Source organism: Sorex araneus, chromosome 5 (genome assembly GCF_027595985.1).
Source record: "Sorex araneus isolate mSorAra2 chromosome 5, mSorAra2.pri, whole genome shotgun sequence".
Lineage (NCBI taxonomy): Eukaryota > Metazoa > Chordata > Mammalia > Eulipotyphla > Soricidae > Sorex > Sorex araneus.
Window position 1 is genome coordinate 72,369,275 of NC_073306.1, and position 14,679 is coordinate 72,383,953.

A 14,679-nucleotide genomic window follows, 5' to 3' on the forward strand; every position below is an offset into this window, starting at 1 on the left:
TTTCTATACACATATATTCTTTATCTTCTGAATATGCTTTAAATGCCTTTTATTGTATTTTATTCTATTTATATTGTCATTGCTATTTACAAAGTTATTTAGCGTTGAGTTTCAGGCATCAACCCCAACCAACACCCCTCTCATCACCAATGTCAACTTCCTTCTACCAATTCCCCAGTTTTCCTCCAAAAGCCTCCTTGACAGGCACATTTTTGATTATTAGAAATTTAGCTTGTTGGTGTTGTAATTCCAATCAATAGATATATCATAGTTCTACACAGTCAGTGTGTCAGAGGACCCTTCCTCCTGCCCCTATACTTCCTCTTCGGCTTTTCTTACTCTCCCACACTTGATTTCTTTCCTCTGTTGTTCTTCTCAGTACTCTGCTTTCACATCCAACATTTTTTCTTTATGTCATAAAAATCTTTCATTTTATGAATACATGTTACTTCTGTATGCAGATATGCCATGTATTTTGGTTCATGTGCTGATTTCTGATTTACAGAGTGAGAGACATATTCCAAGCTTTGTGATATGGTCTCAAGAGAAGGGAATAGCTTATCTACTGCAAGAATATTCATTTATTCAAAGTAAAATTGGCCAAAGAAGGTGTTTAGAAATATGCTACTTTGCAGTTCTAGAATTTCCTCTACAATGGCAAAGACCAAAGTAATATTTGATGTTAAAAAAATAAAGATTCTAATCATGCTATCAGCATCAGCATACAATCCTGTTGCTCATCAATTTGTTCGAGCGGGCACCAGTAACATCTCTCATTGAGATGTAACTGTTTTTGGCATATCCAATACGCACGGGTAGCTTACCAGCCTCTGCCACGAGGGCTCGATACTCTCAATAGCTTGCTGGGCTCTCCGAGAGAGGCATAGGAATCGAACTCGGGTCGGCCGCATGAAAGGCAAAAGCCTAACCGCTGTGCTATTGCTCCAGCCATGCTATACTGATTCAAATCTCTGAAATCTGTAATACAACTAGATAGTACTGCCTTTACAGGTAATCAGATTATAAAATAAACATTTAGCGGGGCTGGAGCGATAGCACAGCGGGGAGGGCGTTTGCCTTGCACACGGCCAACCCAGGTTCAATCCCCGGCATCCCATATGGTCCCCTGAGCACCGCCAGGAGTAACTCCTGAGTGCAGAGCCAGGAGTAACCCCTGTGCATCGCCAGGTGTGACCCAAAAAGCAAAAAAATAAAATAGAATAAAATAAAATAAACATTTAGGGATAGATGATTTAGTGGCTCTCAGAAACCTGATCTATCTTGATAGAATTTTTTAGGGTGTTCCATTTAAAAATCACTGACTGGAATTCTGCCAGGCATATACCTCCTTCAGTACAGTGTTGATGTACTGTTACAAAAAAACTTTAAACTCACTCTATTTTTTTTTAACATATTCTACCTTCTACCATTATAAAAAAGAACCTCGGGCTAGGCTTGGGCTCAAGTATCAGGAAACATGTGTAAAGCTCTGGGTTTAATCTTTGGTGTTCTGTAGTCCGCAGTACACCACTAAGTATGACCCCAGCCCCTGAGTTCTCCTTTCGTGTTCACATCATAGACAAATAAATTGGCCTATGAAAAAATTTATCCATACAGATTAACTGATATTTGTATGTAGAAAAGCAGAAAATGCTTTTGTTTTCAATTTAAACATCCAGATTTTTTTTTAATTTTGGAAGAAAACATTTTATTAAATAATCATGAATGTCTGACAGAAGAAACTAAAAATCAGACAGGGCTTTTACCCCATAATATTGAATATTTCTTTGGTTCCCATTACCTATACCAACTCAAAGCTGAAGCAATAGCACAGCGGGTAGGGCATTTGCCTTGAACGCAGTCAACCAGGGTTTGATTTCTCTATCCTCTGAGAGAGCCCGGCAAGCTACCAAGAGTATCCCACCCACACGGCAGAGCCTAGCAAGCTACCCATGGTGTATTCGATATGCCAAAAAATAGTAACAAGTCTCACAATGGAGATGATACTGGTGCCCGCTCGAGCAAATTGATGAACAATGGGACAGACAACAGTGCTACAGTGCTACACCAACAAAAGGCAGTAAATGTTAGCTTTTTTTTTTATTTTTTTTATTTTTATTTTTTTTTGGTTTTGGGGTCACACCTAGCTATGCACAGAGGTTACTCCTGGCTCTGCACTCAGGAATCACTCCTGGCGGTGCTCAGGGGACCATATGGGATGCTGGAATTTGAACCCAGGTCGGCCGCGTGCAAGGCAAACGCCCTACCCGCTATGCTATCACTCCAGCCCCCAGTAAATGTTAGCTTTAAAGTGTAGCTGCTTGTAAATGCATACAAAAAAATGAAAATCATTAGACAAATAATAAGTTCTATTTCATAGCTGGTGAAATCATAGCATTATTATCAAGCAAAAACAGTTATTTCATATACATGTCCAAGTCTCCATCATAGATTCTGTGCTCCTATTCTCTCTGGCCAGTGTTGTTCCTTCTGGTCAGTAATTCAGTTCCCTCCTCGCCATCACCACCTTAAAAGTTGCAGCACGTCACAGGCATAATCTCACCTTCTACAGTCTTAAATATTATTTGTTCAACTGCAATCCCTGTACAAATTTTTTTCACTCTCAAATACACACATGTACAGGGAGAGACCAGTCACTCTAGTATATGGGCTAGTTCCCCATCACTTTCTTTTCATTCTCAGAAGCAACTTCTACTTTATTCCACTTGATGGCGCCAAAAGGTTTTTAACGAATATATCAGACTAAGATTGCAGATGGGGGAAAAAACAGACATTTAGAGACAATAAGAAAGATTGTTTTAATTTTTCTTGTTATAAAGATTAATATATATTAAAATTTATAATACTGCAGATGTTTTTAATATTTCTGATCAATTTGGAAATGAAGAAAGACTAGCAAAAAAGTTTGTTTTGGCAAGTAATATACTTAGCTATTGGTTACTGTGGCTTTTAGTGGATCTTACTGATCTCAAAATGATAGAGACAATAAACTATAAAAAACATTAATAGAAATAAGGGCATTTTGAGATTTTTAAAAATTAACTTCAATTGGGGCTGGAGCAATAGCACAGCGGGTAGGACGTTTGCCTTGCACAAGGCCGACCCGGGTTCAATTCCTAGCATCCCATATGGTCCTCCGAGCACCGCCAGGAGTAATTCCTGAGTGCAGAGCCAGGAGGAACCCCTGAGTATCGCCGGGTGTGACCCAAAAAGCAAATAATAAATAAATTAACTTCAACTGTCCAGTCAACTCTGATTTACCAAGCTAATGAAAATCACTAGCTGAGCAAGTGCTTTAAAAAACATCCTTTTAGACCAGGAGGTTTACTCCAGGCTCGGAAGCTGGCCTCACATGTTGGGGGGAAAAGCAGCTCAGATAGAGAAGGGACCACCAAGTAAAGGGTGTTCAGAGGACCCACTCGGGTTGGGAGATGCGTTCTGAAAGTAGACTCTAGAATGAACAGGATGACCACTCAATAGCTCTGTTACAAACCACAACACTCCAAAGGAGAACAAGAGGGAATGAATGCCCTGCTACAGAGGCGGGGTGGGGAGGGGTGGGGTGGGGGAAGTGGGAGGGATACTGGGATCACTGGTGGTGGAGAATGGGCACTGGTGGAGGGATGGGTACTCGATCATTGTATGACTAAAACGCAAGCACGAAAGTTTGTAAGTCTGTAACTACCTCACGGTGATTCACTAATAAACAAACAAAAAAAAATCCTTTTAAATTCTATAATCTTTAAAACTGCTGGAGGCCACATCCAGCAGTGCCAAGGGCTTACTCCTCACTCTGTGCTCAGGAGTCACTTCCGGCAGTGCTCAGGACACTCACTGTTACTGTCATCCCGTTGCTCATCGATTTGTTCAAGCAGGCACCAGTAACGTCTCTCATTGTGAGACTTGATGTTACTTTAATGTATGGGAATCGAATCCAGGTTGGCCACATGTAAGACAAGTACCCGCTCACTCTACTGTCTCTCCAGTCCCTAAAATATCGTCGTACAAAGTCATTCTTCCCTCTGTCCTTCCCATTCCATCTCAGTCTTCACTTTTCCCCGACTGCATCAACAACCAAAGAAAGATAGCTGGAATCGGGGGGGGGGGGGTAGGGAAGGAAAAACTATTACTAAAAAAAGACTGCAAACAAATCAGTAAATCTAAAGAAGAAAACATCTGGTAATAAGGTGAAAAGACTGTACTAGTTCTAGGACCATTTTTAATGACTATATGCAGAGTTTTTCCCATGCCAAGCAATTTTCAAACATTAGCAAATGTTCAAGAATTCAGTTCAATTCTGATTTTCATCTACCTGGAGAGAACATCGGATACAAGGGATTGAGAGCTTAGTCTCCAGAGGTGGCCTTGGCAAGCCCCAGATTGTTCCCCAGGCTTCTGGTCAACAGGCCTCCTCCTGAGACTTAAGGTTCCAATCCAGAACCCTGATTAACTGTGATTCTGACAGACCATCTATGAATGAGATACTCCTAGGACACTGTCCTCAGGTTTGATTAATTTGTTGGGGCAGTTCTTGGAATGCAGAGAACCCATTTACTCACTGTAGCAGCAAATTATTAAAAGTAATATAACTGAGAAACCTCACTGGCAAGATAAGGAGAAAAGGAAAGTTGCTACTATGAGCTCTTCAGGCATGTCATTACACCCAAATCGCCACATGTTGGCTGACCTGGAAGCTCTCCTAGGCCCTTCCTTCTGGGCTCATACAGCAGCTTAAATAGATAGTCTAAGATTAACCCTTTGGCCATTGGCCACTGAATTCAACCTCCTGTTTCTCCCCCACTCCCCAAAAGTCAGAGGAATCGAACTAAAATTCCAACCTTCTGATCACTTGCCTTGTTCTCTAGCAACCAGCCCTCATCCTTAGGAGCAGCCCCCAAAAGTCATATCATCAACATAAAAGTCCCTTTTAACATGATAGGACTCATTCTCAACACCTAGGAAATTCAAAAGTTTCTGGAAGACTGACCAGGTACTGTGGATAAAGGACAATTACGTATGAGAAATACATTATTAATTTAATTATCTGCACTGTAGCACTATAGCACTGTCGTCCCACTGTTCATCGATTTGCTCAAGCAGGCACCAGTAACATCTCCGTTGTGCGATGAGTGGCCAAAAAACATATATTTCCCACAAATCACAATATCACACGCTCATAACATAGTCAATTGATTTTATATTCAAGAATTAAAGAAAAGTGAGGCTGGAGGGATAGCACAGCGGGTAGGGCGTTTGCCTTGCACACGGCCGACCTGGGTTCGATTCCCAGCATCTTATATGGTCCCCAGAGCACCGCCAGGAGTTATTCCTGAGTGCAAGAGCCAGGAGTAACCCCTGTGCATCGCAGGGTGTGAACCTCCCAAAAAAAAAAGAATTTAAAGAAAAGAAATAAGTGACATATTTCACATCTGATTTTTTTAATACAGGTAGAAGCAAATAAGTTTTTGATCACCTACCTAGAAGCTCTGTAACTGATTGGAAACATAATATATATTATTTGTTTATAGTAGATGGGATACACTCAGACACACAAACAAAAACTTTGATCCTCATATCTGAAAAATGTTATTAAAAACATATTCTAAAGTCCTGGTCTTACCTATCACTCAACTTGTTTTAGCAAAATTGATTTGCAGTTACAGATATGTAACTTTCAGTTTTAAATTATTAACAAAGAAGAGACCATTAAAAGGAAATATAGAAAGATATTTATATCTCCTACAGAAGTAGAGTCCTTAAAATGCAATTCATCTAGTAAACTTTAAGGGTTTGAGTAACTGCAATTTTTCGGATGGAATTTCCTGAGAGTATTCTTCTAGGTAGAGAATCATAGAATTTAAAAATATTTCTCTGAATAAGTACCAGGAGGTTGACTCCATGGCTTCGAGGCTGGCCTCACGTTCCGGGGAAAGGTCAACTCAGAGAAGCGATCACCAACTACATTGTAGTCGAAGGCCATGTGGGGGAAGGGAGTTGCGGGCTGAATGAGGGCTAGAGACTGAGCACAGTGGCCACTCAACACCTTTATTGCAAACCACAACAGCTAATTAGAGAGAGAGAACAGAAGGGAATGCCTTGCCACAGTGGCAGGGTGGGGTGGGGGGGAGATGGGATTGGGGAGGGTGGGAGGGACGCTGGGTTTTCGGGTGGTGGAGAATGGGCACTGGTGAAGGGATGGGTTCCCGAACTTTGTATGAGGGAAGTATAAGCACAAAAGTGTATAAATCTGTTACTGTACCCTCACGGTGATTCTCTAATTAAAAATAAATAAATTAAAAAAAAAAAAACTTCCAGTACTATATTGAATAGTAGTGGTAAAGGTCAGAAAACTTTTCTTATACTTGAGCTTGGGAGAAAGCTACAGTGTTTCACCATTGAGTATCATGTTTGCTATAGGTTTGTTTGGGTCAAGTGGCTTTAACCATACTAAAGAATATTTCTTCAACCCACACTATATTGAGAGTGTGTATTATGAACTGGTGTTGGATCTTATAAAATGTTTTCTTTGTTTTATATATGATATGATGATATAATATTTATATTTTCCATGTATTGATATAAGACTTGTTGTTTCTGTTTTTGGCATATTGAATAAACCACGGCTATCTTGCCAGGCTCTTCCATAAAAAAAAAAAAAATATTTCTCTGGACAGAATATAAATATAAACAGTATTGGATAAAAGGACAAAAACCCTAAACAAATCAATTTTTATTCCTCCTTTCATTTTCTAAATTCTCAGTGAGACCTTTCGCTGCCTTTCATAATAGCACTGAGCACACCCGGGACTGTCAGCCTATCTGAGGCATACAGTTGACAGGCTGGATGAGAGCGGAGTCCAGATATACAATATGTCTTATCTGAGGATCCACAGAGCCTTGGGTGTCAGGTATGGAACACTAACTAATAAACTGGTTGAAGTCTCCCCTCTTGGAGGGCTTGAAGAGTGCTACATTGAAGGCAGTGGGATTGGTCCTAAAGCCTGCGTATATACAAAGCAAATACAACACCCAAGCCAAGAAGCCAAATGACTGATAAAGCAGTGGAGAAAGGAGACAGACAGCAAATCTGTCAGTCACACATAGTCAAAGGTCCAGGTCTTTAAATTCGTAATACTAACTAGGGAAAAGCATATCAAACACATATTGATTCATCCATCAAACTCTTCAATTCCCTGAACTTTTTTTCTCTCTGCCCACATACTCAATTTATGCTTTTTTTTTTCAGTAAAAGTATACAAAGCGTACATTTAAAAACATTTGTTTAAATACCCCCGAAACAGTGAACACTTCTCTTTCTTCGTCAAGAAACGCCTTACCTCCAGAAGCCAGGGCTTTAGTTTTCTATCCAACAAAATGTCAAATCCCAGGACTTCAAAGCAGACACTTTCACTTCCTGGAGGCTGACCAGGTCGGCACATTCGATATGCGTGTAGGACATGAGGTTCTGCTACAATCAGAGTCTTTACCACCAATTCCTATAAGAATTATGATTTCTTAAAGGTGAAACATGCCTTATTTGTGTGTGTATCTCATTTACATATGTAGAAATAAGACCTGGACTTAGAAACTAGTATCTTGGTCAAGTTCACGTATTCTATGGCATCTGGTCCCTGCTGCCACTCTAACTTTATTTCAACTGATGCTTCCCATCCCGAAACATTCAAGCCCTATATGTCCTCTACAAGGGCCCTAAGAACTAGTGTCCCTTTCTCTAGAAATACTCTTTCCAACTCATACCTAAGTCTGGCTCCTTAATATTCAGATCTGATTCCCAAGTCAGTTATACCTAACACTTACTTCTCACTGCATTATTCATACAACAGCTATATGTTTTCTTTTTCTTTTTCTTTTTTTTTTTTTTGCTAGAGCAGGGTCCACATCTTTTACTCACAAACCCACTCCTACTGCCTATAATACTGTCAGAACTTAGAAGATGTTAAAAAATTAATGGGAATCAGGGAGACTGCTAAGCCACACCTAGCAGTGCTCAGGGCCTACTCCTGGCTCTATAAGTCAGGGATCAATCCTGGCTGTGCTCAGGGATCCTGTGGTACTGGGATCAAACCAGTGTCATCCCTTTGGCAAAACAAGTGCCTTAACCTCTCTATCTTTTAGGCAAGACACATGCCTTAACCTCTATCTTTAAAGCCTCTCAAAAGCATTTTTGAACACTGAGTAAATTAAAGTTGTTAACATGGCTTCTACTGGTTAAGTAAGCGTAAATTCATTCATTGGTCTTCTCAGAAACCATACCGAAAGGGAGAAGGAAAAGAAAATTCCAATGATGGTAGACTATTCCACAAACAAAATGCATGGTCTGTATTAGAGAAGGGCTCTCGGGGCTTGGAAGGCAATCTAGGAAAGCTAAGTTTATTAGCTCAGAAATGACTTTGTGACCCAGTAGTTTATCTGAGACAAGAGTTCAATAAAAGCACTTGATATCGATGATTTCTATGAGAGCACAAAATGCCACTATTAATGCTTTTTTTCTTATTTGGTTTGAAATTTGAGAATAAGTCTGTGATCAAGAAAATCTGGTTTACTTGCTTTTACTTAGAATGCATTTTCTTTTCAATTTCCTCTCTACAGGTGTAGGCAGGATGCCAGGCAGTTAAGAATTTGGCTCTAAAAAGATAGTTTCAGGACTAATTTGTGACTTTGCTACTCCCTACATGTACGCATCAGATGCCAGGTGAAGTAGCTCTCAGAAAATTTTTTCAAAGTGACAATATTCATAAGATAAAAGACTAAAAAGCCACTGCATAAAAGTTTTTAGAGATACTGCTCAAACAGCTAAAAATAGGTAGGTTAAAACCTATATGAAGTAAGCAAACCTATATGAAGTTGCAAACCTGGTGGCAGTTTCCACATAAAAACAATTGAATTTTAGGAATGTAAAAACACAAGTGCAGTTATATTTTAAAATGAAGAGTGGCATTACCCAACACAAACCAAACTCCATTTATACTTCTGAGATTTCCAAGTGTCATTTTAAACTTTGATTTAAAGAATTTTTTACCTAAAGTACATTTAAAATATTCTGAGTGAATAAAATAATATTTAATCTTCTTTTTCAGATTTTCTATTGATCTTTACCCATCTTGACCAGTACAAAGCACAAACATCTGTGCTTTTCAAAGGGTACTAATCTTAGTTTTATTTTTAAAGTTATATTTTGAAAAACCTGTGCCCCCCAAAAGGTTATTTTTAAAAATCCTAAGTCAAATTCACAAATATTATAAAGCATGGCCTTAAGGAAAAACTATACTGTCCTTTTTCTATATTATCCCACTGATTCAACTAGAACAGATTTCTTAATAAAATAAAGTGCTAAGGCAAAATTTTAAGTTTTTATATAAATCACCTAGCTTAATAAGGTAAGGATATAAAAACTATTTGGAACGTTAAACATATATTAATTGTTAATTAGATACATTGATGTACATTATAAGTGCGGTACGAAAGAACAATGAAAAATTTATCCTTTCAGAGGAAAGGTTGTGAATATGTCAGGGTATAACAGGCTCAAAATGACTACATCAGGCATATCTTAAAATTATGTATTAGGGGGGTTGGAGTGATAGCACGGCGGGTAGGGCATTTGCCTTGCACACGGCCGACCCGGATTTGATTCCCAGCATCCCATATGGTCCCCTGAGCATCGCCAGGGGTAATTTCTGAGTGCATGAGCCAGGAGCAACCCCTGTGCATTGCCGGGTGTGACACAAAAAGAAAAAAAATCAATGTGTGAGCCAGAGAAGTAGTACAGTGTGTCAGGTGCTTGCCTTGCATGCATGCAACCCCAGTTTTAAGTCCCAGCAACCCCAGCACCACCCCACTATCTGGTGGGATCACTGAGCACAGAGATAGGAGTAAGTCCTGAGCACTGCTAGGTGTGGCTGAGTACTCCCACCCCACCCCAAAAAACTTCTAAACATCTCCTAAATCCAGACACTACTATAGGCAGTAGGAGTGGATTTGTAATACAGCCAGGTATTGCCCCCAAGCTAAACAAAACAAATAAACCCAATGTGTGTGTAGCTAATGCTGCCTATTTTGCTCTCAGGTGGATTCACTCCTCAACAAGATATTCCATAGGTTTCACTTTTTTTTTTTAATAAGGAAATCCACAATGATTCACCTGAAAGTAAAAGTTGTCAAAGAAAAAGATTATCAGACGGCAAATCAGACTTTCTTGGTCTTATTGTGCTCATTAAATTGAATAACTGTTAAGAAAAATATAGCAAATTTCACTACTTCAATGTTCCTGACCCAAGAATCAGTAAATGGTCCTTACTAGGCAGTTATTTTGGAATTTATACAAAATAGGCCTTCATAAAACAAATTATTGAACAGAGCATTACTGTACTCAAATTTCTTATCTGGATGTATTTTGTCCTTAAAATGTATATAATAGAAAGTTAAGTCAATAGGCATAAATTCTGATGACTTGGTGAAGCCAAAAATATCTATTTTTAAGATATTTAAATGTGTTTCCAATGTTTACAAATCCATATGTTTATGGCTTCTATTAAAAAATTAAAAGACTAAACCACACTGGGCCCAAAGCTTTCTGTGGAGCAACCAGGCAATTGCTGATGAATCTCAACCCTCTTAAGACCTTAAAAGCTCTTTAAATTTCCAGTTTCCAGACACCCTTCTATGCAGGTCACATCACTCCTTTTCACTGTCTGACACTAAAGACCTTCAGATTTATATTCTGCGACAGAGAATATAAGGTTAAAAAAGAATTGACTAATAAAATTAGTCGACTAATAAAATTCAACAATAGGATAAATAAGGTACTGATTTTTCTCTCTTTTCTCAAGAGAACGAAGCTCAACTATGTATTTTCATGTTCATTTTCCATAACATTTAAATGACACCATCTGTCCCAAAAGGAAGATAGAGCACACTGTGGAGTGCTAAGTATGGTAAGTATTTACAGTAGAGACACCCCTCTACCTGTGAATACTATTTCAATATCTGAGCTATAATTAATAAAGGATCTATTTCAGTTCAGTTCTATTCTCATATATATATTTACTTTCACCCTCACATTTGGAATTTCATCCACTTCTGTGGATTTAATTATCAATTACATCAATTACAAAAACATAATTGTAACTGCTTACTTCACCTTTCTGTCTGAAACAGCATTTTCAGGTCAACATATATAAAGTAAAACTCATTATCAGAGAGATTCATGAAATTTTGAAAGTTCAGTTCAGGTATCCAAGCCTAGAGAAAGGTCTCCTTCTATCTTTGCCTACTAAAAGTTCTAAAAAGTGATCTTCCTCTGTACTCAGTGCATATCTTCTGATAGACTTGCTACATTTCAATATGTTAACAACTTATGTGAAGGTTTTTTCTTATCAAATTCCAAGCTTTTATACATCTTCAAGTTCTCAGGTTTATGTTATAGGTTCAATAATGTTTATAAAATAAATGAGTGAATAAATGAATAATTATTTTCCTCTATGCAAAATTAATTCTACATATCACAATAAATTCCTTTCTACTCCTCCTATCTAGTTCAGATAATTTCAACACTATTTCTCCCTATGATTTACCTCACATTGTTTGGGGACACTGCTAAATAGTTCTCCTTCCCCATTCTAGATATTCATTTAACCTCAGTGTTACTGCAATTATGTGTTGTTGTTTTTTTTTAACAGAACTTTATATCAATCCACTTTTTATTTAAATAATAACTTCCCAAGCACCTATTCTTAGTTTTTACTCTAACCATCCTTTCCTTTTTTGTTTTCAAACTTATCTTTTAAATTTCTAGTCTTTTACCTATCACTCCTCTCCTTAAAAACAGAATTATCTTTACTATTAAAAAACTCCAGTTCTAATGCTCCACCTAAGTTTTTATCTCCATACCTCTTTTCAACTTTACAAACCTATGAATTACCTACAAAAACTGAATATGCCAACCTAGGCTACTTACCCCAATTCTCATAGCTCCATGCTTTTTCTTATGCTTTTGCTGAAACTGAGAATTTCCCCCTCTTCCTCCCTAATAGTAAAGATTATACATATCTACCAAGGTCCATCACAAGCTCCACTTCCTGTAAGAAACTAATCTTGATCTGTCCAATCAATAATGAAGTCTATTTTATAATACTTCATGCTTGACAATTATTGTAATGAATCCCAGAAAAGACAGCAATAATTTGTGCAATAGGATAATCTTACAGAAATATCACTCCAAAACTTGGCCACATCGTGTTCATTTGCTTGTAGGAATTCTGTAAACCATTTGATGGAACGCTTGCTTCCTTTGTTTTCAGTTTCATCTCTTTCAAAATGCTCATTGTGCTTGTTCACAGAGTAGTTTGTCAAATGCATGTATAACTGGGTCTGTAACAAGAAAGAAACTTTTTTATCACACTGGGGACCCTGTGATAGAATGTCACAGAAAATAAAATCCAAAGAAAATTTTCAAGTTCAAAATATAGAAATAACATCTTTTATAGAATTTATAACTTTCAAATAAAATGGAGTAATCTGACACCCAGTTATTACCTTAGATAGGATTGCTGCATTAGAATGAACATATTCTTTATGTGATGATTATTTTGATTTGTTAATAGCAAGCCATTTTAACATAATATTTCACTTTCCCTAAATTAAAGAGATCTACTTGATTAAAAATTTTGAAGCAAACATGCAAATTTATCTTTTGAATTCTTGTTGTTTACTAACCCATGTGCCTACCACTAACCAATTTATTTAATGAAAACAGACAATATTTAATGAGTGTCTATTATATGCAGTGCACAATGGATGCAAAGGGGAAAAGGAGAGATACAATCCTTACCCTTATAAGTTTAGAAAAAAAATTTAAATTAAGTTATATCTAAAAGAAAGCACAAACATAACTTGTGTATTTCACTTTATTTTTTTCATATCCTAATCTTGATATTTAATCATAAAATTTTAGAGATCTATGAGGAACACAGACACTTATACAGGAAAACATTGTTTTTCATACACTAAAAAATCAAAGCCAGGAGATTATGTGATTCAATAGCACTAGGCAGAGTACAACCTAAAGATAGAATTTCCTGATGCCCAGATTTTCATTGTGATTACCTAATCCAGTGTACTTAGGCAAATTACATGCATAAACTCAATAGAACAAATCACTTTATCACACAAAGAGATTCCAAATCTTTCAAATCTTTCTTAACTCTTTCCTAGTCCTTTCCTTACTCTTAACTCTCAAAAGGTAACTATCTGCCTTACTAAAATATACATAATCCATTCTTACCCACTCGAAATACTTTAATTACAACCTATGAATTGATGAGTCACAAATTATGCCTGCAGCTCAGATCTCTTAACCTCACATTTATATTACATGAGTGTCTCTAGTACTGACTTGTTAGTGGTTGCACAGTCCTGTCAAAGAAAATAAATCAGCTTTCCAAAAACGTTTAATAGCTCTTTGATATTATCTATCACACTGATCCCGCTCATTGCCCATACCCTTAATTGCCTACGTGAAAACCCTGATTTTTCTCTTTAGCTGAATCACCATTGGAAACATAGCTACAAAGTTGCTCACAATTGGGTTTCAGTTATACAATGTTTCAACATCCATCCTTCCACCTGTATACATTACCCACCACCAATGTCCCCAATTTGCCTCCCGCCATAGCCCACCCCCAGCTTCCCTCTAAGTTAGGCATCTCTCCTCCTCCCTCTCCTCCCTCTCCCTCTCCCTCTCCCTCTCCCTCTTTCTCTTCCTCTCCCTCTCTTTCTCTCTCTCCACGAAGTTCTTATGCAGAGTGATCATTTGCAGCTATGATAATGGTCTGCTCTCTAACCCAATTGCCTTCTCCTCACCAGCACTTAAGGCACCATCTGTGGACCAATTCTTCTGGCCCTTGTTTCTACTGTCCTTGGGTGTTAGTCTCACAATATGGGTTTTGTTCTTTTTATATACCACATTAAATGTAATCATTCTATGCCTGTCCCCATCCTTATGACTCAGCATGATACACTCCATGTTCATCCATCTATAAGTGAATTTCATGATGTCATTTTTCCTGATGTCTAGGTAGTATTCCATTGCGTAGATGTACGATGGTTTCGGGTTTTGGTTTTTTATCCCATAGTCTGTTCTCAGGCACTCAGGTAGTGGCTATACCTGATTCCAGATTCTGGCTATAGTGAATAGTGCTGCAATGAACATAGAAGTGCAGATGATTTTTCTGAAAAATGTTTTTGGGCCCACAGGACATATTCCCAGAAGTGGTATTGCTGGGCCATATGGAAACTCAGCTTGTAGTTTTTTGAGGAATACCCATATTGTTTCCTGAAAAGGCTGGACCGGCATTCCCACCAACAATGAAGGAGAATTCCTTTCTCCCCAAATCCATGCCAGCACTGGTTGTTCTTGTTCTTTTGGATGTGTGCCAGTCTCTGTTGTATGAGATATCTCATAGTTGTTTTTATTTGCATCTCCCTAGTGACTAGTGATGTAGAACATTTTCTCATGTGCCTTTTGGCCATTTGAATTTCTTCTTTGAGAAAGTTTCTGTTCATTTCTTCTTCCCATTTTTCAATGGGGTTGGATTTTTCTTATAAAATTCCACCAGTGCCTTATATATCTTTGATTTA

At 37.9% G+C, this 14,679-nt stretch overlaps 1 protein-coding gene across 1 annotated transcript in view; it reads right to left on the bottom strand.

Moving 5' to 3' along the window:
* The window catches only part of TTLL7 (tubulin tyrosine ligase like 7), a 171,452-nt gene that overhangs the window by 86,510 nt on the left and 70,263 nt on the right, over nt 1–14,679 (bottom strand). Inside the window, exons 8-9 of the mRNA XM_012931648.2 lie at nt 12,247–12,411; nt 7,359–7,517 (exon numbers count right to left, since the gene is read on the bottom strand). Of these exons, the coding sequence (XP_012787102.2) occupies nt 7,359–7,517; nt 12,247–12,411 (324 nt within the window). The remainder of the gene's footprint in view (nt 1–7,358; nt 7,518–12,246; nt 12,412–14,679) is intronic.